The 27200-nt window shown below is 31.3% G+C and overlaps 2 protein-coding genes across 12 annotated transcripts; both read right to left on the bottom strand.

Annotated features, from left to right (window-relative positions):
- Positions 1-8220: 8220 nt before the first annotated feature.
- LOC105799019 (F-box/kelch-repeat protein At1g30090) lies at positions 8221-10243 on the bottom strand. The gene is made up of 2 exons (XM_012629338.2): positions 10115-10243; positions 8221-9849 (listed from the first exon to the last, which is right to left on the bottom strand). Exon 2 carries the CDS (start codon positions 9594-9596, stop codon positions 8379-8381), a length of 1218 nt encoding a protein of 405 aa, XP_012484792.1. The 5' UTR covers positions 9597-9849; positions 10115-10243; the 3' UTR covers positions 8221-8378.
- A 2473-nt stretch (positions 10244-12716) lies between these two features.
- Positions 12717-17145, bottom strand: LOC105799018 (uncharacterized). 11 transcript variants are annotated; one of them, XM_052621345.1, is made up of 7 exons: positions 16922-17143; positions 15614-15672; positions 15435-15504; positions 14577-14875; positions 13864-14424; positions 13437-13503; positions 12717-13336 (listed from the first exon to the last, which is right to left on the bottom strand). In XM_052621345.1, the coding sequence occupies exons 4-7, from the start codon at positions 14643-14645 to the stop codon at positions 13062-13064; spliced, it is 972 nt and encodes a 323-aa protein (XP_052477305.1). In that variant the 5' UTR covers positions 14646-14875; positions 15435-15504; positions 15614-15672; positions 16922-17143; the 3' UTR covers positions 12717-13061. The 11 variants fall into 11 exon arrangements, with proteins under 11 accessions (XP_052477305.1, XP_052477299.1, XP_052477300.1 ...); XM_052621339.1 differs by having other exon boundaries at positions 13437-14424; positions 14577-14719; positions 16922-17145; XM_052621340.1 differs by having other exon boundaries at positions 13437-14424; positions 14577-14659; positions 16922-17145.
- Positions 17146-27200: the final 10055 nt, after the last annotated feature.

Below are 27200 nucleotides of genomic sequence, written 5' to 3'. Positions count from 1 at the left end.
TTCTTTTATTTTCAAACTAGGACCTCTTTGTGTTCCATAGCTTAGATTTTAGCTAATGGAAGTTAGTTTATGGAAGCAAGTGTTTAGGCCAATTCTTTTAGAAGGATATTATAGTCATTCACAAACTAGTAAAGGCCATTTGACTAAATGGGATATTGGAGTAGGCAAGAAGATAAATAGAGGTCATATCAATGCCTTTGTGCTTTCACAATTATTCAAAGGAATGGTAGCCTCAAGTGGTCTTATTATGTTTTATTATGAGGAGACATCAAAAACATTGCTTCTATTCCTATTTGCTTTAATATCTTTCCTTATTTTTAACCTCATTTAACCGAAAGGGGACAATGGGCACTATTGCAAACTATCTATATTCACTTGAATTTGTCTAAACTCCATATTCATATTCATATACTTCTCATTTTTATTTTTAAATATTTGGATTTGAGCGTATATATGTACTTTCTTTTTTTTATTTTTCAAAGTATCTATCGAAACGAGTCTAGTAACTAATCTTCTGCATTCTGTAGCCCAGTCAAGGGGTAGATGCTAGCCACGAGTTTTAGAGTTGCTCCATGCCTAGGGTGAGGATCGAACCCTCGACCACTGGTTAAGGTAGGAGAGACCTTGTCATCTCACCTAACTCTTGTGGTTATTGTTAGAGATTGTGTGACTCAAATCCCGGCACTTGTTAAAGAAATAAATATAGTGGCAAAATAAGGGGATCTGTAGGGGCGTATAGAACTATACTTCTTCTATTTGACTTTGATTAAAACAGGTCGAAAAAATAAATGCAATGGCAAAATACAAACCATATCGCACAAGTTGAGTCTGTATAGAATTATACTCTTCTATTTGACTTTGATTAGAACAGGAGGATTTTTCAACCCTTAAATAGATGTAGTTGAAACTTCTCTTGTATCATTCTTTTTTCAACATTAGTGAATTTCTCCTCATCTAACCATGGTTTTTTCCGGAATGGGTTTTCACGTAAAATCTGTGTGTTATTATTTTTCTTTTCTTATTACTTTTTGTGATCGTTCTATTGCCATTATCAACATTTATTATAACAATTATAAATGTGTACTTTTAAATATCCATCCATGCACATAAAATTATGGGTAAACTATACACATGGTCATTAAACTATTAGTAAATTTACGTTTTGGTCGCTCAACTTCAAAAAGTTGCAAAATGATTCCTAAACTATCTGAAAGTTTTTATTTAAGTCACTGGGCTGCTAAAATCGTTGTTGTATGGCCTTCTCTGTTTGCACCACCTATACCAATAGAAAACTCTCATTTCCCTACTCTTCTACAATTCAATTTTATTTTCATGAAACAACTTCTGTCAACCAAAATCTAAACAACTTCATTTTCTGATCTTCGACATTGACCATCAGATCGACGTAGATCTAAGGTATGTTATTCTACTTGCATATGGGTATTGATCCACTGTACCGATTGCTGAGTCGTTCCTTGGAGCTTGTTAGCTAAACCTTTTTTTAAAGGCCAATTAAATAAAAACTTTTGAATAGTTCAGTAATTTAAATAAAAACTTTCGAATAGTCAAATGACCATTTTGTAACTTTTGAAATTGAGTGACCAAAATGTAAACTTATTAATAATTTAATGAGTTTAAAGTCTAAAATTATAAACTTTTAAAAAATTGAATATACTCATGTTCCAACAACCTCGAGTATAAATAGTTTGTATTTGTATCATAAAACATCTTAATTTGTAATGTCCAAAATTACAAAATTTTAATTTGTTCCATAAAAATATCATAATGTGTAATAATAAGTGTTTGAGGATATGAGGTGTTTGCCCATGAGATCAAGTAAGTACAAATTTTGTGGTATGGTAGTTGGATTATTATTTGGTGGAGTTTTTAATTTTGTAAGTAAAGTTTTTCTAATAAAAATTTCATTACTTAAAAATTCGGTTTTATGATTTGTTTATTTATTTTATATATTTGAAATTAGTTTGTATGCTTATGGCTCAGTTGTGTATAATAAATTTATAATATTTTGTAACATAAAAACTAGTTAATAAATTGAAAAGTAATATATTTATAAAATATTTTAATTTTTAACTAATTTAGAATCAATTATATTTATTTTATTTTATTTCAAAATATTTAATATTAAAATAATACAAAATTTTATCATGGTTTGAATATTACTACTATAATTAAATAATATTATTAATAACTTCTTACAGGTTATTTATTATACATATTATTAAATTTAATTTGATAAATATGATTAATATTTGTCTTTTTTAAATATATAAATATATTTTAAGCTTATTAATTTTAATATTATAACATTAAAAGTAATTTAATTAATTAAAATATTAAAGTGAAGAGATAATTCATTTAAAATCAATTTTATATAAACATTAATTAAAAAATAGGACTCGTATCATATTTATAGTTAAAATGCTTATCACTTACCGTAATATAAAAAAATATTCATGTGTTTATACCTTGTATGTAATATATTAGTTACTGTATGAATTTATTAATTAAAATATTTTTATAAATTGTACGATAAAATACAATTTTAAAAAATAATCAACCACTATTACAACATAACTAAAGCATTAAAGATATCAATTAGAAAAGAACTTTATGATGTGAATCATTTTTAGGTTAAATGATAAATATTTTAATTTATATAAACAAATTTAATTAATTTTAACCAAATTTAAATACAACAAATGAGACCCACACTATAATTAAAGTCAATTTACTAATCTGTCGACCATTTAATGGTGACACTTGGAAAAAGGAGAACTAATCTAGAACTAAATATGTTACTTTTTATATATATATATATATATATATATATATATATTTGATTAGAGGTGTTAATGAGTCACGTCAGGCTCGGGTTGAGCCTAAGCATGATATTAATACATTTTATACTTATGTCATGAGTTGTGGATCAAAACTCGTGATCATTGCGCACAGAACGTCCCATAGAGGTCAACTTACTAAATGGAGCTTATTTGACCCATATGAACTAGCTCGATTTGAAGTCTTGGTGGCCCAATACAAAACTAGAATTACAAGGGTAATTAATGCAAATCCTAAGGATAAAAGATTTATAGAGTTTAAATCATTCAGGACTTTCAATTGTAGATAGGTTCTAATATTGACTGTCGATGTAACTCAATTTATACCGTTGGATCTGAGAGAGGTCAACTATAAATAGAGACATTCCCCTTCATTACTTTATTCTTAAGTTAAAGAATATATTGAGAGCATTTACTCAAACATTTGGTGCATTACTTTCTTGTGGCTTTTCAACTCTCTTGTTGCTCTTTTCGTTTTGAGTTGCTTCCACTATATTTTTTTATGCCTTAGAGAATTTCCGGGAGTATTCTCACTTTTCGAGTGTTAGGCTAGACAAATTTGAAGTAGAGAAATCACCTAAGGACTCGCGGATTGCCAAATTTAAGTTCTAGCCCCGTGATACTTGGCCCAACTCAAAAAATGAACTTAAAAAATCCGCTCATATTTGTAAATGGCTCAAGCTCATTTTAGGCTCGTCCATATTTTTTTTAAAAAAATAAAATATATTTTTATTTATTAAATTTATATATATAGTCATCTTAATATTTTTAATGTTTACATTATTGTAGTATTATGTACTACTATCGATTTACTTGTTATATGCTATAAATTGTATAATATATAAAAATAAAATAATATAAAGCATATTACAAACTTAAAAACGAGTTGAATCAAGCTTGGGTTTAGGCCTTAAATGTTCAAACCCAAGCCTGACCAATATTTTAAACAGGTCTAATTTTTTTTGCCCAAACCCTCCTAATTTTTGAGAGGGTCTTCGGGCTTGTACAGGTAATTCAGCTCATGAGTAGGTCTGGATATTTTTATCCAAATCCTCCCAACTTTTGCGCGGGTCTTTAGGCTTGCACGGGTCACTTCCAATGAGTAGATCTAGTATATATATAATATCAATTAAGAGCAAGTGATGATTTTTCCTAATTGTAGCGTTAAAAAAAATACTAAACTATTATCATATAAAAAAATTAAATTGGTTTGTAGTACTTTTGAAAGTGATGATATTTTTTACGAATCTTTTCAACAAATACCGAAGATATCAACCCAACAAAATTTTGCTAGAATGGACAAAGTAAACCCCTAGAAACCTAGTTACAAATGAGCCCAGTAATATAGACTTTTAACACAATGATAAATCAAGGATAATATCACTTCATTATCTAGTATTTTGAGCTTCATTTTTTTTAAAAATCTCATTATAGATTTTAATTATATCTTCTTCTTTTTTACACAATACTTAGAACTACGCATAGTCTCTCCAATTCATAAGTAGGAGGATAATGCGCTTTAGCGCACTTGAACTTGCATTCTCCTATATTAACAATAATACCTATACCAATTGAATTAACACTCAATCGACGCATTTCAAACTTCATTTATCTTTGGGTAATTGTTTGATTTAAATGACTTCCTTAGCTGATTAAATTGACTTTTATCTTTAGCCACAAGAATCCTACTTACATCAAACACTTCCAAGTCTCCTCAAATGGACTCTACCACAGTTTATCTGATTCCCTTTTTCGTTAGAATTCTACATTTGCTTATTACAAATTATAAAATAATCAACAAATTAGTACAAGTCAAAATTATCAATTTAGTAACAAATATATTGATGGTCATACTATCTCGTTTCTCAATATATTTGCTGGAGCGAGCTCAGTAATTAATTCTCTGCATTTTGTAGGCTCATTAAGACGGTAGATGCTAGTCACAAGTTTTAAAGCTGCTCCATACTTAAGTTGAGAATCAAACCCTCGACTACTGGTTAAAATAGGAAATGCCCTTGCCATCTCACCTAACTCTCGTGGTTGAATATGCATCTTTAATCGTAAGGAATAGAGATAAATACATACGCATTCTCAAGATACAAATAAGGAATAAGTCAACAATCATCAAACATTCAGGTTATTACAAAGCCATAAGGGAAAAAAACTTAATTGAATGATCGGCCCTCAAATTATATAATTTTTTTGAGTTAAGTATTAAATTTTTTTGATTGAATCAGTACTTAAACTATATTTTCGTAATCATTTTAAGTTAAACCGCCTCCAACAAATCAAAAGTTAACACATATGCAATATTTATTTATTTTTCCTTTAATTCCTTTAAAATTGAAAGAAAGGAAAAAAAGTAGTTCTAATCAAAACATAGTAAAATACTAAACTTGAGTTAGATTTCATCTTTTCCTTTCTCTTCAACCTATTGTTTCAAATACCATCTTCCCTTTCCACATTCTTAGCTAGGGTTTACAAGAAAATGCACCAATAATTCAACTTGACAAGTAAATGTCATTAGATTCCAAAATATAGTACATAATAATAAAGAAAATAAACTATTTGTCAATATTCAAATGGAATTAAAGGAAAAATAAATATTGCACACATGTCAATTTTCTGATTTGTTGGAGGGTTTTTTTAAAACGAAGATAACAACTGGGTTTCAAATGATTACGAGAATATAATTTAGGTACCTGATTCGACAAAAAAAAAAGGTAAAATTCAAAGGGTTGAACATTCAATTAAGCAAAAAAAAAGAAAAAGAAAAAGGCAAAAGTTGAAGATTTTAAGTACATGAAACAAAACCATCTCACCATCCAAAACACAACTTCACTAAGACAAAAAGTTGTTATTGGCATGAAGATGTCAAAAGGACTACAAGCAAAGTTTTGCAAATCATATAGAAAGTTTGCCATCTTCATTTTCTTCTTATTTTTACTTGTAAAAAGGAATTTTGCTTTTGTATGCCAGGTATAACATTTTGCATTGTATCTTTTATCTTGAAAAACATATTTCGCATTTGATTCCCTTAAATCAAAGTTCAGCATTTTCTTTTTAATTTTATAGGTGATTTTAAGTTTTTTTTTTTATCTCGATCAGCATGTGTATTGTTGCCAATGTAAGAAGACGTGGGTTCGAGTGCGGTGAAGTGCATTATCCTTCTATTAATGGGTTGAGGAGGGACTATGGGTAATTCTAAATACTATGTTAAAAAGAGCAGAACCTATAATAAGATTATTTTCTATCATCAGTAGCTTTGGAGTATATATTGTATATTATAAGGTACAAATCTATGAAATTATTTTAGAGGCGAATCCGTATTTAATGTTTGATAGTAATCCAAATATAACCCTATTTATGCTTTGATTATTGTTATTATTATTACATTGACATATAAAATTACCTAATTCACCACTAAATTGGTTTTTATATAATTAATATTATATTGAAATTTAATGCTTATTTTAATCTCCACTATTTTTATTTTTGGTCTAATAAAGAACAACATTAAATTTTTGTAAGTTGCCATTCGAAACTCTTTTTTGAATTATAAAATTTTGATATATCATTAATTAATTTTACATATTAATCTTTTTAATTTATATTGATATTAATACAAATAAACAAAACCAAATTTTGAAAGTTAAAACATTTATATTATATTGTTTTCACTTTCTCAATCCTTATAAATTTTGTACTAAATTTTCAACAAATAAATATAATATATTTTAATTATTTCACATGATTAATCACATATATAAATGATTATTTTATTTGTACAATATATATATACTAAATCCGAAAATAATACTTTTGCTATTGCAACAATTAAGAGAATGTAATTTTAAGTACATTTAAACATGTTTTCCTCTATTTAAAGGATAAAATAAGCATTATATAAAAATTCAATTCCAACATAAATTTATGAAAAAAGCGTTACTTTGAACCAAATTTGTTACTTGTTTGTTCTACTGTGACTTTTTTAACATCGTGTCCTAAACTATTTAAAGAAAAACTTTTCTCATATTAACATAATATAAACTTTAATTTAATATAATTACACACGTAAAACTTGAATTATGATTAATCAGATAATGAAACATTGATTTTAATTAATTATATACATTTAAAAAATGACTATATATATTTATAGTAATTTTTTAAATGTATATAATTGAATTAAAATCAAAGTAATTTGTGAAAATCAAAACAAATTAAAATTTCATGTATAAAATCACACAAAATTAAAATTTATGTATGACATTATACATTGAGTCAAATTTCATATATGATTTTTTAATATTTATCTCATTCGAACAATTTATCCAAGACTAAGACTTTATGTATCACGCAAGTAACTTAACTCTTGAACAAGTCTAAACGATGCCATGTAACTTTTTTTATTAAGAATTAAAAATGAAGTCTTGAAAAGCTGAAACATATTGTACTTCTGAACAGAGAATGCAAAATCGAACTTTGAAGATGACATTATTAGCTAAAGCAACCAGAAACCCTAAACATGAACAATAAAAAGGAAAATGAAGTCTTAGAAAACCCAGAAGGAATATTTGGTTTACAATTGATAACTTGTTTTCAAAGAAAAAAAGGATTCTCATTCCCTGTAAGTATAACACATCTCTTATTGTTTTTAAATTAATTAAAACTCAAGTGATCATCAAAATCCCAATAATATCTCCAAATTGTTCTCTCAAATCCAATTACACAATTTTCCAAATACATCAACAAATATAAACAACAGTTCCTAAATTCAAATAGTTCATGTAAGGGTAAATATACATTTTGGTACTTGAACTTGGTTTCAAAGTTCAAATTGGTACCTAAAGTTTCTTTTATCCAATTAGATACCTAAACTTTTTTTGGTCTAATTAAGTACTTGAACCTGGCGTTTTGGTTCAAATTAGTGCCTAACTTGGTTTCATAGTTCAAATTGGTTCAAATAAGTCATTTATGATAACTACTAATTTGGATCAAAAAGCCAAATTCAAGAACCAATTTGAACCAAGAAATCAAGTTCAAGTACCTAATTGGACCAAAAAAAAACCCTAGGTATCAATTTGAACCTTGAAGCCAAGTTCAGATACCAAAATGTATATTTACCCTTCGTGTAAGTATACTTCTAAATACATTAAAAAAGCTTAAAACCTACACTCACCCGAGTCTGAGTCCAAATAGTATAGATATTCAGTAAAGAAAGGACCATCATCCTTTCTGCTCATCAACCAAGCCAGCAAATGTCTGAAATAACATGGTCTAAGTCTATAATTTTCCTTTTCTGCCTAGTTCTTTAGTGTGACTCTATTATATTATAGACAATATTTCATACAGGACAAGATCGGAAAACATATCGATCTAGCAATTAGTACTGAGACAACCAAAGAGCACAAAAAAGTATGGATGATGCCATAATAAACACACAGTCATTCCAACTCTACAGACTTTGTAATCTTTGTATAATTACAAGTTATTGAACAACATATGATACTTGAGGAGCTAAGCAAAAAGAACCTGAGAACTCGAGGGTGTCAAGTCCGATAAACGATCTGGGGCGTCAATAACAAGCCACCGAACTCTGAAGCTCCACTTCTTCTCTGAGTTGCTTGTTTGGTTCAGGCTCGAGATATAGCCCACAGCAACGTGAAGGTTCCGACCAACGACATATATTTTATTATCGCATGCATTGACAGCAAAAGGTTTGCGTATCTGCTCCGGTAATGGGGGACCTTCGATTGTTTCCCAAGAATCACTGTCAGGATCATAAACCTTAAGCTTCATTCTTTCAAGCTCAGAAACAACAAACAAGTGACCATAGACCACTACACTTGACCCGGTCCAGCCTTCTCTCAAACCTACAGCCATACTTTCCCAATTATTAGTTCTTGGATCGTAAACCTGACCCCTCGGAGAGACGAAAAACGGCCACAACCAGCCTTCGGTCACAAGAAGTTTTCCATTGAGAACTGCAGAATCATAAGATGCCATATTTGTCCCCATGCTTGCAATTGAGTGCCAATTCCCCTTTTCGGGATCTAAAACCTCGGCTGAGTCAAGCTCGAAAAGATCTCCACTGTTTCCTCCAGCAACATATATCATACCATTAATCACTTCACTAGCAAAAAACGATCTAGCAGTATTCATCTTATTCATCACAGTCCAACGGTTTTTATGAATTTCATACTTCAACACCATGTCAAGGGGGCAATCCACGTCAGAGACCATACCCCCACAAACAAATAGAGAACCCTCACGAGGAATCGAAACACACCTAAAACCATGGGGACAAACTTTGTCTTTGCACGGCATCGCTGGGATGGTATGCCATGAGAAGTGAGTAAGGTCGAGAACTTGCCATTGGATTTTCCCTGTGCATTTGTGGAAGGCGAACACAAAGAGCCAAGGGTCTTTGAAACCGAGTTCCTTCCTTCGAGTGAAAAATCGCTCTTTATTACCAAGCAGAAGATGCCATCGCTTGCAGACGACTCTACAAGCTCCATGGTTCTCAACTGGAAGCCGGAGGAGACAATTAAGAGCCACATCATCGGGAAGGCCCGGGATAAGTGGTTCTCCTTGAAGAGACAACTCAAACTCTAATGAAGGATTCAACAATGAAGACTGAATCACAGCTAATCTAAATTTGGGGGATAATGTCATCTGAGAATCCCCTAACTTATGAACGGGCGCCTTTTGGGACGAAAACCGAACCCTTTGCATCTTTCTCCCGGAAACAACAACGATCTAAAACCCTTGAAAAGACTACCCAAAGAACCTTGTTTAATCTTCAAATTCCCAACTATCCTTACTTAAGATTTCAACAACATAAACTATCCCTTGTTCTTCCACAATCACAGCAAAACCCTAAAAATTTTATCATAATTCACACATCCCCTTCCTAAATGATCCAAAATCAAATTCCTATGCATCAAAAGCAACAATTTCAACTCTTTTTCTCTTTATATACACTCACCTATCAAGATACCAACAATCACTTTAAATATTCCACAACTTGAATTAACCCCCCCCCCCAAAAAAAAAATATTAACTTTTCTTCAAATACAATAACAAAACCAAAAACCCAGTAATCTAATTCATAGAAAATGAAGCAATTAAGGGTCTGAAGAGATTGATAATACAGAAAAAGAGACTAAACAGAGAAAATATTTCACCCTAAATAACTTCAAAATAAACCCATAAATCACAAAGAAAAATGAAAAGATACGAAAAAAACTTACAAAATAAGGGATTTTCCTTGAACAGTTTCCATTAAAGATGGTGAGCTCTTTTTATGGGATTTAAAGCTGGTTTTCTGCAATGACTATTTTGCAGTATTACACCTTAATATCAAAGGTATTCGATTATTATATATATATTTTTTTAAAAAACCGAAGGGTTGATGATAATGATTCTGTTTCTGGTCTAAAAGGCTAAATTGAAATCCACGCGCTAAGTAATTTCCAATTGGTTAAAATCTGTCACAAGTGCCGATACACTCTTCGTTTAGTTCATGTACTTTCATTTTGAGCAAATTACATCTACAGTTCTTAAACTATTAATAAATTTATATTTTGGTTACTCAATTTTAATAAGTTATAAATGATCATTAAATTATTCGAAAGTTTTTATTTAAATCATTGAATTGTTAAGTTTTTCTTAAAAAATGTTCGCCTAGTGAGCTTTAAGAGATAATTCGACGATCAATGTAATGGATCAATACCCATCGTTGAGTAGAATAACATACTTTAGATCCAAGTCAATCTGACAATCAGTGTCGAAGATCAAATAATAAAGTTATTTGGATTTTGGTTTGCAAATTCGTGACGTTCAGAACTGTTTCATAAAAAAAAAGAATTGTAAAAGAGAAGGAAAAGAAGGACTTTCAATTGGTGCAAGTAGTGCGAACAAAGAAGGCCACACAACAACGATTTTAAAAATTCGGTGACTTAAATGAAAACTTTCGAATAGTTTAGTGGCCATTTTGCAACTTTTTGAAGTTGAGTGATCGAAACGTAAATTTACTAATAATTTAGTGATCAAAACATAAACATACTAATAGTTTAGTGACCTTGGATGTAGTTTATCCTTTTATTTTTTTTAGGAATTTAGTCCCTCTATTTTTCATATTTCAAAATTCAGATCCAACCATTAACATTGTTAAAATTATTTTGTTAAATTCTAGTTCATTACAACATTATTTTTTAGTTATATTGTTACCAAGTGAATTTTTTATTCCAAAATGTCACACTAACAAATTTAAAAATGTTAAAAAATTAGACCTGAAATTTGAAATCTAAAAAGTAGAGGCTAACTTCCTGAAAATAAAAATATAGGTACTAAATTCTAAATTTATGAAGAGTACAAAGGCCTATGACATATTTTAGCGTTTTCAATTTCCAAGAGGACTCAAGAAAAGTATAGGTAAACTACACCTAAGGTCGCTAAAACTATTAGTAAGTTTACATTTTGGTCATTCAACTTCAAAAAGTTACAAAATAGTAACTGAACTATTTGAAAGTTTTCATTTAGGTCACTGGACTGCTAAGTTTTTTTGTTCTTTTTTTTTAAAGGTCCAGCTATCAGACTCCAAGCAGCAATTCTTATGGTGGATCAGTTCCATCGACGAGTAGAAGTATATACCTTAAATCTAAGTCGATTTGACGGTTAGTGTCGGATATTGGAGTAGAAAGTTATGTGGACTTTGGTTCGAAAATTCATAATGTTGAAAACTATTTTATATAAAAAAAAATTAAACTATAGAAAAGAAGGGAATGGAGAGTTTTCGATTGGTGCAAGCGATGCGAACAAAGAAGACCATACAACAATAATTTTAACATCCCAATGACTTAAATAAAAACTTTCGAATAGTTTAAACTTTAATGACTGTTTTGTAACTTTTTGAAATTGAATGACCAAAACATAAACTTATAGTTTAGTGGCCTTGGATGCAATTTACCTTTTTATTTTTAGGAATTTAGTCACTCTAATTTTCAAATTTCAAGATTCAAGTTCAAATGTTAACACTATTAAAATTATTTTGTTAAATTTAAGTTCATTACAGTGCCATGTTTTAATTATATTGCTACCAAGTGAGTATTTTTTTTACTCCAAAATGTCTTAACAGTAAAAAGACTAAATTCTTAAAAATAAAAATGTAAGAACTAAATTCTAAATCTATAAAAAGTACAGGGACTGATGATAAATTTTAACCTTTCCAGTTTGCAACAGGCGTCAAGAAAAGTATAAGCTATAGGTTTGTTGTCCACGCGCTTTTACTGCGGGTGTTGGAATTCAGAACTATAATAAATGTTTCTTTTGCCCATGCAATTGTTAAAAATAACCCGATTGCAAACGCGTGGATTAGGCTAAATAATAATAATATAGTTGGCAATCTTTTCTTCAGCCTTAAGCTACAATGTTGATTTGTTTAGGGGTCGAGTTATTTGTTTAATTTGTGAATTATTTAGAATTAAAATTGAGCAATGTGCTATTAGAGATGAGTTTTTGTTGAAGTGAATAAAAATGTCACTATCCTAAAAAGAAACTATAAATCTTGTATTGACTATACATTAGAATTCAATTCGATATAATAGTAATAAAACCCTCTTTGTGAGACTGAGGCAAAACCTTCACTAGATGGCACCAAATGATATTTTGTATTACATTTGGAGCAAAAGCATTATAAGCTGACGAAAATCGGTTTTTGTGATCCAATGAAGTCAAGTTGAAGGACCATCGGTCAACGAATAAAAGTTACTCTAGAGATAACAGGTTAATCTTTTTCCAGAGCTCACATCACATTGAACATTTATATTCCAAGCACATAGAACAGTTACCATATTCCGATATGAAAGGATAAGTCGGTAACTATAGGTGATAATGTTAAAAGTTAAACATCTATCTAAGCTTGTTTTGTTGCATCTACGTTCGGAGCTAAGTCCGGAAAGGGTTTCCGGTTCTGATTGTTTCCCCTCTCTCATGTCTATATGATTCTAGAAAAAGCAATTGTAAAAACAAGTTCCAACTTAACAAGAAAAATGCATACAGTTCGATGATGCATAGTACCATTACATATACGCGGCTTTTTCTTTTCTTTTCTTTGGGTGGGGTGGGGTGGGGAGGATATGAGACTACTTTATTTTATACTACTATTGCTTGTTTATCATGGGGAGAAAACACACAAGCCTAGAGATGGAGAGACAAATCCATATCTACCAGATCTTCCTCCTCGGCACTGGAACTAGCTTCGGATGAAGAACTTGGAACAACAACATCCACGAAGAGTTGAAGCTCTTTTTTAGGACAATTCTCCGGTTCCACATGTTCGTTGGGAGCAATCCTGGGCCTTCTTGATGCATTTGAAGTCTCAGCATTCCTGGATCTGTCAGCTTCACGGGACCTCTTACCCGAACTTCTCCTCTCAGATCGACCAACATTAGCTGAACCTGCGCTTGGAGGACCTGGAGAAAGGCACAAACAGCAATAGGTTCATAGACAACCGAGATGACCCGAAACCAAGGCTGGGGTTAGTTATAGCAAAGGTAGGATTTCGAAGCTTACCAGCATTTTGAGCTTGAATGTTTGGCAAGGCGTTTCCGAAGGATGGTGACAGAGTAACCTGGCTAATCTGAAATTCATTGGTATTAAACTGACGAACTCCATTTGAACCCAAAAATAAAGAAGAATCTACAAGAAAACCACGGGCTACAACACTACCGAACAAAGCAAATGCAGCAGAAGGCATGGCTGCGATCATGCCAACTGGAACAAATGCTCTCGAAGCCAAAATGTTATGGTAATAAGCTGCACAAGAACTGCAGACATACGGGAAGTCCACATTGCTGCCAACAGGAGCAAATGCTCGTGAAGCAAGACTGTTATGGTGATAAGTTGCACCATAACTGTAGCCATAGGAGAAGTCAGGAGACAAGATAACCGGAATTAGAGGAACTCCGGAATAGCCGCCAATGAACTGGCTCCTACTTACCTGGTTCGTTTCATTCAAGTAGATCATCCAAGAGAAGTCACATGCCAGGTGTGCTGCAGGGAGCAGAGTCAGGCTGTTAAAAGCAGTAGAGTTCAGTTGGTTGTTCGGTAGGGATGCAGGAGAGTTCCCAGAATTGTTCACAGAACTAGTACTGAACTGGGTTGGGCTGTTAAAACTGGAAGAGGAGTTCGGTTGGCTGTTCGGTAGGGATGCAGGAGGGTTCCCAGAATTGTTCACAGAATTAGAAGTGATCGCACTCAGGCTGTTAAAACTGGCAAAGGAGTTCAGTTGGCTGTTTGGTAGGGATGCAGGAGGATTCCCGGTATTGTTCACCGAACTACTGGAACCACCAGGGTAATTCAGGGCCCTCAAAATCCTACCATCTTGATGAATCCTAAGGTGGCCACCTAAAGCTCGATGGCTGCTAAAAACTTTGTTGCAATAGAAGCATGTTTTAGTACCTGCATGCTCCTCAGAATCGTCTCTAGGCAAAAGGAAATTCATGGTAGCAACTAGAAAGCTATAGGTAAAATTTTGTGATGTTGAAGAATGGTCCCGTTTCTAACTCCATTTTATAACGTTTCACAGCGAAGAGATGCCATAGAAGTTTACACCAATTAATGTAAATAAGAATTTGCAATAAAAGCCATTTAAGACATCCAATCAAAGAAAGAAAAAATGGGGAGAAAAAAAAAGTTGACATAAGAAAGAACCTTGTTGAAACAGCTTTCAAGCAGCCTTGTCCACAATAACCCACGTTTCGAAAACTCATAAATGGCCATGCAGAGAATCAAATCTGGCGAAACAAATGCGACCACGTAGAGTGGCACCAACTATCAAAAAGTTATGAAACAATCTGGCACCAGAGATTTTCAGTTTCAGTTAAGGGGTAGTTCCGGAACATGCAAAAACATAAAAGAAAGCCCAATGCATTCAGGGCCTGCTCTCAATGTCATATCTACGTTCCATGGACATAATATCATGCCAAACACATGCTCGTCTTCTGATTTTCCTAAAGAAAACGAACAGCAACCAGTCAATCAATCCATAACAAGCTTAACAATCAACTCCTTAAGGCCAAGTTTCATACGTAAATTTTATGTTTATCAGATGTTCTCCTATCATGATTAACGTTCCTCTTTCTCAAATTGCAGTTAAAAGAAGGTTTTCTCACAGACATCGACAAATGTTCAATAAATAAGTTGAAAGAGTATAGAGGATGTTTTACTCGAAAGCGTAAAATACATATTTGTGTTAAGACATTAATAGAACTAAAGATATTATAATCCACATTGGACTATACATAACTAAACTACTTCAAACTTAAACAGAAGCTGTAAGTAACTATGTTTTATTCATACTCGGAAAACATCATATAGAGAAAATCACCATAACCCAATCCAGCTATTCACTAGTCCTTCATAACTATAATCATATTCCACTAAAACAGTTGATATCTTACTAATATGGATCAGTTATAAAATGATAGGAAAAAACATGAGGAAACTGCAAAACAAAAAGAGGGATGTGGTTCGGAATGAATGATAAGAATGTATAAACAATATACTTACCACAATAAGGATGGCCAAGGCAATAAAAGTCCCACTAAAAGAGGAACCAACAATTGTTCATAGCCGATACCTATCGGATATTGAAATCACCATAGCCAAAGAAAAAAGGCAAGATTTAGAACTTCAGACAAGAAAATACCAGCACTTAGTCAAAAACCGAAAAGTAATTGAAATGATACTTGTATTCTTATACAATGGCACCAACTGGTAGATCAGAAATAAACCAATAGCTTATTACCTGACATCAAATATGCAGAAAGACGTTCAGTAACTTCAACACCTCAAAAAATTATATTTCATTGTTCAACTTCATTCACTTTCACAATCAAACAAATGGGAAAGATGTAAATTTTTTTTCCTATGTTGTTCTGACTACTCGTTTTTCTTTTTAAGTAACCCTATCCAACACATTTTCAAAGGAGATATGATCCTCTAACAAAGAGCACCCACCGGTAGATCATAAATAAACGAATAGCTTATTACCAGCCATTAAATATTCAGAAAATCATTCAATAACTTCAACACCTTAATAGATCATTTCCCATTGTTCCTTTACTTTCACAACCAAATAAATGGGAAGATGTAACTATTTTCCTGTGTTGTTTTGACTATTCGTTTTTCTTTTTAACCCTATCCAACACATTTCCAAAGGAGATATGATCCTCTAACAAAGGGCACCTATCGGTAGATCATAAATAAATAAAAAACTTATTACCAAACATCAAATATCCAGAAAGACATTCAGTAACTTCAACACCTTCATAGATCATATCCCATTGTTCATTAACTTTCACAATCAAATAAATGAGAAGATGTAAATATTTTTCCTATGTTGTTCCGACTATTCATTTTTTTTTCTTTTTAAGTACCCTTATACAACACATTTTCAAAGGAGATATGATCCTCTAACAACCTTCCAAATACACGAAAAGAACATAAATGCATCAGCCAAGAATCCATAGGCGAACTTAGACTCAAATACGCGAAGATGACTAAATGTATCAGCCATTTATACCTATAGGCGACACACACACACTCAAATACGCGAAAAGAACATAGATGTATCAACTCCGTATATCTATAGGCGACACTCACACTCAAATCCGAGTAACATAGATTTTCATTTTCCTTAGCTAATTAGGAATTATTGGTCATTGTTTAATAAGGGCAAATTTAATTTCATCAAAGCTTCAATAAATAAGATGACTTTGCATCCAACATAAGCTAATAAGCCTAATATTATATATATATATATATATATATATATATATATATATATATATATATATGTCATAATGAAGAACAAAGCAAACTCAACCGTTTCGTTTTTTTTCACTTTCCGAGAAACAACAGATTAATTTTCCATGAACAGAAAATTTAAAGAAAATTAAATTCTAAAAAAAAAATCCCAATAATCTCAGGTCAATCAAAAAAGGAAAAGAAAAAAACCATTAAAACCATCGAAACAACGAAATAAATTTCCTTACCACCTGAAAATTCTTAAAGAAACGGCATGCCTAGTTGTACAGAGCTGTTTAGTACCGGATGAAATTAATGGGTTTCGAGCAAAATAATCCCCTATTTCATCTACATTTTCTCTGAGAATTGTTAACCATGGCGGTTGAGAAAATTTTATTTAAGGGATAGAAATTGGCTCTCATTCAAAAATGAAATATTCTCATACCTCTCTCTAATCTTCCAAATTTAAAATTTAGTCCAAAAGAATTTCAAAATTCAGTTCAACTATTATCACTAGAATTTAGTTGATGTATTTTTTTTATTTTAAAATATGACACTAATAAATTTAACCAAAAAATTAACGGCGTTAACCATTGAAGCTGAATTTTGAAATCTAAAAATACATCAAGTAAATTTTAGAAAATAAAAATAAAAGGATTAAATTTTAAATTAAAAAAAGTACAGGGACTTATAACATATTTAAAAAAACTAAAATGTGGACCTTGAATTTTACGGCCAACCCAAATTAAATCCAAGTTTGGATCTTAACCCATATTCACAACGGTTGAGGCTTAGAACAACATACCACTTGAGAGGTCCCTCTATTATAGAGACCTAATCAAATGAGTCCTACATTATTAAATAGATTAATTTACTTTTAAAAAGAATCAATTAAGATCAAATTAGAATAGATTTAATATTTACTATTTAAAAAAATATCATTTACTATTTAACAAAGTTAATGTTTTTAAAGTGTTTATGGTTCGTAAATGAAATATTTTGTTAGAATTGAACTGCAATTGAAAAATAATAATTTTCAATATATATTTTATATAGTAAATGTTACATTTGTTACAATTTAGGCTTATTTGATTCTTTTAATAGTATAAATCCTCATAATACAAGAACTACCCATGTACTTTTAACGTATTTCCTTCTTATTAGCAAATATAAAGGTGTTAATTTTCCGTGTTTAATTTAGAGTTTAGAGTTGATCCGATGAAATTAATTACTGATATTATTAAGTTTTAATTTTATGGTTTTGTTAATAAAATAAATTCAGTGCTAATTGTGACTTTATCTAATTTGTTAAATATAGTTTGATAGTTGTGATTTTTTCGAGTTTTAGGGTTGATTTGATCAAAGTTATTTGCTATTATTATTATTATTATTATTAATTTTCATCAAATTAACTCTAAAATCTGAATTAAACAATAAAAAGTTAACACAATTACCTTCAAGTACTAAAACATATAACTTTTACCAAATACAAGTATCACATTAGACAACAAAAACATGAGTACCGCATACTTAATAATGCATTAAACTTTTATTATTTTTATTACTAGATTGTGGCACACTTACAACATATCACATATATATATATATATATATATATATATATAAAATTATATGGAAATTAAATGTGGCGAAGTTGTTCAAATCCTAGCATGTGGGATTATGCTTTAAGATATATTTTGGGTTTAAATTGATTTTTATAGATATTCAATATAAAAAGATAAAAATATTCTCATAGTTATATTTATTATTTTATAATAAGACGGTCATTTTCAACTGAGTTGATATTCGATTGACTTATGATACTAACTTAATTAAAAGAACTCAAATATAGTATAAATTAGTAGAATAAAAAATTGCATTTATTTTTTATTTTTAATATATTACTAGTTTTTAAAGTCAAGTGCATTGTGCATAATTTTGTCGCATAATTTTTTTTAATTATTGTTGTAAGTGTAAAGCTTATTTAACAATTTAAATATTATAATAATAATAATTTTCAAATCATAATTAAAACATTTGTATTTATAATTTTACTTCATATAATTAATACAAATCAACATTACTCAAAATAATAACTAATAAGCGTAATTAAAATATATTGATTATTTTGATAATTCAAATATAGCATTAAAAAAAATTAATAGTAAACAAGTACCATAGATGTTCACTAGTTTCATTTAAAGCATTTTGGAATTTTACGGGGTCAAATATAGGGTTAAGATTTAAACCCAAACTCATAGTATTAAAATTCAATAGTGTGTCTCAAGATAGTGAAGTCTTGTCTCAAGAGATGTCTCCCTTGTTTTAGACCCTTAGCTTTGATGTTTTATGGTCTCAAGACAATAATCCCCTTGCATCTAAACTCGGCATCTTATATCTTGAGACATGTTCGTTCAGTTTCGAGATTATTGCACAGAAAAAGTCCCTTAAATGATCATTTTTGCTCTTGATGTCTCAAGACATACTCTAGATGTCTTGAAACTCTAATGCAGAATGGCCTAAAATAAGCATTTTAAAGCATACTAATGATGACCATTCCCCACCTAACTTAGGCCAAAGTTACACCTATTCCATAAACATCAAATTAACATTAAAAAGTTTATCAATACGTTCCAAAAGCATAGCAATCAATATATGACAACTTAACGTAGTTGTATAAGTATCTTAATAGACATGCATACTAAACCATCAATCTACTATTGAAATTCAACAAGTGAAATTTCATGCTCCTAGACATAACATATATCCAAAGTAGCAAGTTTTGACTTATAACTCAACCTATTAACCAAGTTACATGTCATTTATAACTAGGTTCAAAGCGAAGATAACAAACATAAGCTGAGTTGAGGGCAGATCTTTCGATGCTCTCGATTTTCATGTACCACTCAAACTTTACCTATTACTTACACACGAAAACAAATATATCCACACGCTGAGCATTTAAAACTCAATTATACTAACATAATTTAATTTCAAAATATAAAACATACTAATAAAATGTATCATTTAAACTAAGTCCAACCGTTTAGCATATCACATGATTATTATTCATCATAACCACGTAGTAAAATTTCATTATATCATAATTGTATGTCACGTATCATTATACCAAATCATTAATGATTTATCCATTATAATTTAATTATAATGTCTTAACTTTGAAGACATTTAAGGGCTGATCAAATTTTAACTTCGTAAAAGTCATATTTAGAAAAAAAATCTGATATGAATGTGATTTTATGTAATTAGTTGTTAGGTGAGTTAGACTAATTTTAGTATATGATATGTATATAAATAAGGTGTGTGGTGGCCTTTAAAAAACACACTCGAATACATTGGAAATACAGAGCAATTTATTTCTTTCATACGTCTGTAACCATTTTCCTTTCCTTTGAATAAGCATTCTCCCATTTCCGTTTCATATTACTTTCCTTTTACAAATTATGTTTAATTGATTGCCAAACTCCTTCCCTTTCCACCTTCTACCATATTTATTAAATCCATTTACATACACCAACAAAACATGATCCATTTCATGCTTTACTAAACTTCTACTTAGCTTTAGCCCGGTATTCGTTCCAGTCAAGAATCGTGAGAAATAAATCCTCACTAAAAATCTTTCATAATGGTATTTACCATATCTCCGAAATATGGGATAGTGCAAATTCGTTCCTTAAAGTTAATTCAGTTTCAGTTCAAAAAGCGCGGGTTGGGTTGGAGTTGTTTGGCGTACAGTTAGGAAGTCGAGTCGGCCATACTGTATTCGGATTCTCGCAAACAAATTGACGTATCCTGGCAGGGTCATACTAGTGAGATTTTCATCAAGAGAGATAGTGATCGGATTTAAACGACCCACGCGGTTGAGGCCGTTGATCCGAGTCTAAGGCTAAGACTTTATGTTATTGCTTACAAAGTTTAACTCCATTTACTTATTTTATTTTCGATTAATATAATTGTTATTTGCTGATATTTCATTTTATTTACTTCCCAACATTTTCATTCCCCCTTTTTTTTATTTTTTTTCCAGCAAGCTTTTCATGAGTTGTGGGCACGACTATTGCTGCAACAGTAATTTTATTCATAAGAAAAGGCGAAATATAGAGAATCAATCCCTGTGAATTCGACCTTACTACTCTATACTGTTATTTCCTATTATTTTGCCATAGGAATTTTTATTTGGTGGTTTCGACGCCCATCATATTCTGATGTTGTCTTTAGTTACGCATGATAAATTCAAATACAAAAAATTCATTAATTATACAATTCAAACATAGAAATATAACAATTAAACATGAATGCATTCTATTTGTTTTAATCCTTATAAACCCTAATATTCAAACACTCAGATATCACAATTTACCCAATCAAATTTAAATCCAGCCTTAAAAATATAGTACATGGACCTCCTACAATCATTATTTATTTTCAAACCTTAAGATTTTCAACCCTTACAATTAGGTCCCTAATACTCGTAATCAACTAAATTACTTAAATGAAATTTAAACTTAAATCAACAATCTCTTATCACATTTTAACTCATTCGTATCATGATCTTTCTATTTGCTTCCGCCATCTAGTTATCAATATTAGCTTTAGCTAATAATAAAAATAACAATAATTAATAATCAATGGTTAAAAGTATGATATAGATAGCTTAATGGAATTTGACGGCCATGATCATTTTAATTGTCTAAACGAACTTAGTATTGGTTTAATTGCTATCACATCCTTGGCAAATTTATCACTTAAGGCCCCGCTAAATTTTAAATCAATTTCCAGTCGTTTTTGTTACTAAGTAATTTAGTCTCTGTATTATTTTTATTAATTGTTTTAATTGAGTATCACTTATTAATTTCAACCCTCAATTCCATACTCGACACGTAATTATTCTATTTTAATTCTCTACTATCTCAACACAATAAATTCGGTTCAAAATCGAACTTTTCAAAACTGTTAAAAATTCGGGTCATTACATATAATATATTAGATTAGAGTTTATATATAATATAAAGTTAATTATTATATAAATAATTAAAATTTGCTATTTAAAGTTAATGTTTTTTTACTTTATATTTAGTTTAATATAAAATTTAACTTCTTATTTATTTTTAAACAATTTTATTTAATAAAATTATTTTAATAGATTAAGAATTCTTATTTATAAATATGATAATTTTTCAAGTAAATTTATTTATCCAATTATTTTATTAAAATTAAAATTTAATCTATAAATACGATAAATATGATAAATAAAAAATATTTAAAATGAAAATTTTAGTGTTGACACCATTTTTTGGATGAAAAACGGGGTCGACTTGGGTTTGAAAATGAAAACGAAAAAAAAGGAGTCGCCAACGATCCTTTTTGATGAGGTGTGATCGGGTCACCTCGTAAAAGTGGTTGTTTTTAATAAACGGTTTAATTTTATTAAAACAACGAGTTTGGTCCACGAAATTTAGAAAAACAGGTTCGGGAGTCGGTTACGCACGAGGAAGGATTAGCACCCTCGATACGCCCAAAATTGGTACCCAGTTGATTACTTAATGTCTTAGTGTCGAAAAGCTGAAAACTTTAAAGAAATTCAAAATACGATCCTTAAAAATTTTCGAATGGCATGGATTAAAAATCAAGAGGATATTCAGCAATTTGGCTGAACGTGAAATCGAAACCCAGCAACTTAGGGCACGTTTCTCGAATTTCCAAACGTAAAACATTGCCTTATTTTTGAAAAGTTTTTTGAAAAGGATATTTAGCTATTTGGTCGAACGAGAAATCGAAACCCAGACCTTAGGGCACGCTCTCGAATTTCCAAACGTAAAATATTGCCTTATTTTGAAAATTTTTGAAAAGGATATTAAGTCATTTGGTGGAACGAGAAATCGAAACCCAGTACCTTAGGGCACGTTCATCGAATTTCCAAACGCAAAATATTGCCTTATTTTAAAAAATTTTGAAAAGGATATTAAGTCATTTGGTCGAACGAGAAATCGAACCCAAGACCTTAGGGCACGTTCCTCGAATTTCCAAATGCAAAATATTGTCTTATTTTGAAATATTTTCCTTTTTTAAAAAAACATGATATTCACGTGCATGATGGAATAATAAACATGATTATGTAAAAAATGAACAAAACGAATAATAAATCAATCATACATTCCATAGCAAATAAATAAATAAATAAACTAAAGCATAAAATGGGCATATAAATAAATACATAAATGAATATAAAAATAAAGGAAAATATATGAAAATTATAAAATATGAAAAATATGTACGTACATATAAAGGGAAAATGTATGTATATACATAAAATTATGTAAATATGAAAAAAGATATATAAATTATAAGATATAAAAATATAAGTATTTACATGTATATGTATGTAGATCATAAAATACAAAGATATATAGAATATAAATATGTACGTAAATTTATAAAAACATAAAAATATATGTATATATGCATTATAAAATATATATATATATAAGTAAATATGTGCATATACGTATATAACTATCATAAAATATAAAAATATGTATATAAGTATATATATAAAAAATAAAAAATGTTCCTATATATATAAAAGCAATAATAATACTAATACTAATAATAATAATAATAATAATAACACTAAAATAATTAATTAAACGATAAATTTGCTAAAAACGGACTAAATCAAAATAAAAACAAAAAACTGGGCGAATTCGAAATAAAAAAACAAAAACGGGATTAAATTGCAACTAGCGCCAAACAGAGAGGAACCAGACGGGTAAATAGATCGGAGCCCTCAAAACGCATCGCAGCAAGGAGGATCAATTTGAAACATGAAAGAAATTTCAAGATCAAATTAAAAAAAGAAACTTAATTGTAAAATAGTTAAAATGCGGAAGGGCCGAAATCGCAAATAGACCCTCAATTACAAAAACACGCGGACCTTCATTGGGTCCGGTCGGGTCGGCCTGATCCGTGTCAAAACGACGTCGTTTTGAGGCTTTCTGAACTCCTCCAAAACGGCGCCGTTTTAATATCCTATAAAAATCCATTTTTTTCTTAAAATTTCATTTTCTCCATTTTCCTTAAAAAAAAAACCTAAAATTCTCTCAAACCCTCTCCCCATTTTCCAGACTCCGACCAGAGATCTGACCCGGAGAGCCGCCGTTGCGCCAAAAGAAGGTATTTTTTTGCCTTTTTTTATATGTTATAAGTTATATATATAGTTTTTTTTAAAAAATAAAAGAAACCAAAATCAAATACAAATAGCTTCGAAAAAATAAAGAGAAAAGAAATAAAAAACAGAAAAGGAAAATAGATATACCGAAAGAGGGTTTTGAATCTGTTTTTTTTTATTTCTTTTAAAACGTGAAAGAGAGAGAGAGAGCCCTTTTTACAATACATATTCTTGGCTTTATAGCCGATTTACATGAGATTTCTAGTCTATTTTTTGCTTGCTGATGTTTCCTCTCTGTCATTGCAGGCATGGGCGCACATGGGTGGAGATGATAGTGGCAGTTGGTGGTGGTTGCTGGCAGAGTAGGTGAGCAGAAGACCAAGGGTGGTTGCGGCGCTAGGCTAGGGAGAGCGGCTAGGTTTTTTTTTTTTTTTTTTTTTTTTGGCTGAAAATAGTTTAGGTTTTGGGCTTGTTAGGCCATTAGGGTTTTGGGTTAGTGTTTAGGTGGGTTGAGGTTTGGGTGTATGTATTTTATTTGTTTGTAATGGGCCCAGGTGAAATTGGGCTTCTACAGCTGCCCCTCTTTGCTCGTTGTCGTGTAACGAGAACAGAGCAAAGACTAAGAAAGACCAATTTCGACCGGTCTCGTTAATTCTTTGATTTGCTCTGGTGCTTCTCTTTTCAAGTAGCTTCATTCCAGTTCACTGTGTATTGTTGCTTCAATCCACTTCACTGCACTTCAGAGGGATCTGACGTGTAGCTTCAATCTTCTTCGCAGCAACTTCGGGGAGATAGGATTATCGGCTTCAATCTGAGGTGATCTACTCTACTGTAACTTCAGAGAGATAAGATCCTTTTTTTTTAATCTACTCCACTGTAACTTCAGAGAGATAGGATTACTAGCTTCAATCTACTCCGCTGTAATCTCAGGGAGATAAGATCTCTAGCTTCAATCTGCTCCACTGTAACCTCAGGGAAATAAGATCTGAAATTCTTCGGTCTACTCCACTGTAACCTCAGGGAGATAAGACCTGATGCGATCTACTCTGCTGTAACCTCAGAGAGATAAGATCCTTTATTTTAATCCGCTCCACTGTAACTTCAGAGAGATAGGATTATTATCTTCAATCTACTCTGCTGTAATCTCAGGGAGATAAGATCTCTGGCTTCAATCTGATGTAATCTACTCTACTGTAACTTCAGAGAGATAAGATCATTTATTTTAATCCACTCCACTGTAACTTCAGAGAGATAGGATTACTAGCTTCAATCTGCTCCGCTGTAACCTCAAGGAAATAAGATCTCTGGCTTCAATCTGCTCCGCTGTAATCTCAGGGAGATAAGATCTGAAATTCTTCGGTCTGTTCCACTGTAATCTCAGGGAAATAAGACCTGGTGCGATCTACTCTACTGTAACTTCAGAGAGATAAGATCCTTAGTTTTAATCCGCTACACTGTAATCTCAGGGAGATAGGATTACCATCTTTGATCTGCTCCGCTGTAATCTCAGGGAGATAGGATTTGCAATTCTTCGGTCTGCTCCACTGTAATCTCAGGGAGATAAGACCTGTATAATGAACCTAATTATGCCTAATGATTAGGATGACATGATCAAAATGAAACAAATGCTCCTATCTAGACATGTGTGAATGGTGTTTGCATGAATGCAGAATTTTATTTTTCGTGAATGATCTCGCTTAGGTTATCATTACTTGAAGTTTATCAAGGTTTTGTGACTGATGTGTTACAAGACCTTCTTGCTTGACTAATTTTTCTAAAGGAACACTTAGCCAAGTTGTCCCCCACTGTGAACGTCAAAGTTCAACCCACTGGGACATAAAATTTGTACCATCAATCTCCCATTGTAACCCAAGGGTAGAAAGGTATGGCTTTTCTCAATCTTCTCCTATCGCAATTCAATGATATTGAATGTGAAACTCTTTGGTCCTTTACCTCATCCCCAAGGTGTCATACCAAATGCTCATGCACAATTGCAAAAAAATTTTCCAGAAGACCCTTTTCTTTTTGCCTGGTAAACATCGCTTGTTGGTTCATTGAAGCTTTGTCACGACATCTTGTCATTTTGTTCAATCAATGTTTAGCCAACAAAATCTGAAAGGATAGTCTTTAACTTAGACTCTTCCTTCTTAGATATTTCACCCTATAAACTTGGTGTTTTCTAAACAATAGTCCTGTTTCAGGTCCCTATATTATTTAGAAACTTCTAGAGTAATATGCAAAACTTACATTGTGAAAGTATTATTAGTCCATTAATCATTATTCTAATGCAACATGCTTGCAAAAAAAATCATAATGATAGGTAAAATAGAATTGATTTGAGAGCATAGCTCGAAATGAATAAATTTTCAAGTATAGCAAGAATAAAAAGAGGAATTGATTAGAACATGTATCTTGAAAAAGAAAGAAGTATTCCAAGAATTCAATATATAAATAGTATGAATGTCAGGTGCCCCAGATATCGCAGCTTGAACTTCTCTGTACAAACTTTCTGAAGACTTTCCTGAGTTTGACATGTGTTTAGGAGATCTACAGGGCTTTGTCGATGCCCCAAGATGTCGCCCTACCCTTTCAGGTATAGCAGGATCACCACATGCCCTAATATGATCAAAATTCGAATCGCTCTGATTGCCTCATGCCCATTCTGAACAAATATTTGAGCCGCCCTTTTCGGGTTTTCAACTCAAAGCCCCTTTGGTCTAAGGCGCCCTTTCCGGGTTTTCCCCTTAGCCTCTCCATTTTTCACTTTCATTTTTCATTTTTCATTTTTCATTTTTCATTTATTTAATTTTAATTTTTTTCTTTTTTTTTTACTCAGAGTGCCCTTTGCGGGTTTTCACCTTGGTCCTTTCTTCTTCTTTAGACGGAGTATTTCTTGACTGGATCCGAGTTTATAGGATTAGCAATCTCACTCAGGATCAGTGCTCTTCTGAAAAATGTCTTCTTTACAACGTAGGGACATTCTCGGTTTGGCATTCATTTCCCTCTGGAATCCTTTTGGAGAGGAATGATCTTTTTCGACATCCAACCCTCTCGTGGAATTCTCTGAGATGACACTGTTCATTATGAGCTCGTATCATTTGTTTCTGGTACATCCGACCCTAAAGAATAGCTTTTAACCTTTTTTCTAGGTTTAACTGATCGCATCGCGATTGGATCCATTCTGCTTCATCCAACTAATACCCAGAGAGAAAGGATTTCAATAGGTAAAACTACCTAAACCCCGCAAACCAAAGAGAAAGGTATTGCCCCAGTACAGATGTTCGACAGGTAAGGAAGGCAAATAGTAATTTCTCATGCCGATCCTTGTAAGTCTCAGT

Source organism: Gossypium raimondii, chromosome 9, assembly GCF_025698545.1.
Source record: "Gossypium raimondii isolate GPD5lz chromosome 9, ASM2569854v1, whole genome shotgun sequence".
NCBI classification, from domain to species: Eukaryota; Viridiplantae; Streptophyta; class Magnoliopsida; order Malvales; family Malvaceae; genus Gossypium; species Gossypium raimondii.
The sequence above is the reverse complement of the archived record's forward strand: the minus strand, read 5'-3'. Positions and strand labels throughout refer to the sequence as shown.

Bases quoted from the DNA above. Each gene is read 5' to 3' on its own strand.
- LOC105799019 (XM_012629338.2), bottom strand. From the start codon at position 9,596: ATGCAAAGGGTTCGGTTTTCGTCCCAAAAGGCGCCCGTTCATAAGTTA.
- LOC105799018 (XM_052621339.1), bottom strand. From the start codon at position 14,645: ATGGCCATTTATGAGTTTTCGAAACGTGGGTTATTGTGGACAAGGCTG. The intron at 14,425-14,576 runs GTTCTTTCTTAT...AAATGGAGTTAG, and splicing joins TTGAAAGCTGTTTCAACAAG to AAACGGGACCATTCTTCAAC. The intron at 13,337-13,436 runs GTAAGCTTCGAA...GCCTTTCTCCAG, and splicing joins CATTCAAGCTCAAAATGCTG to GTCCTCCAAGCGCAGGTTCA.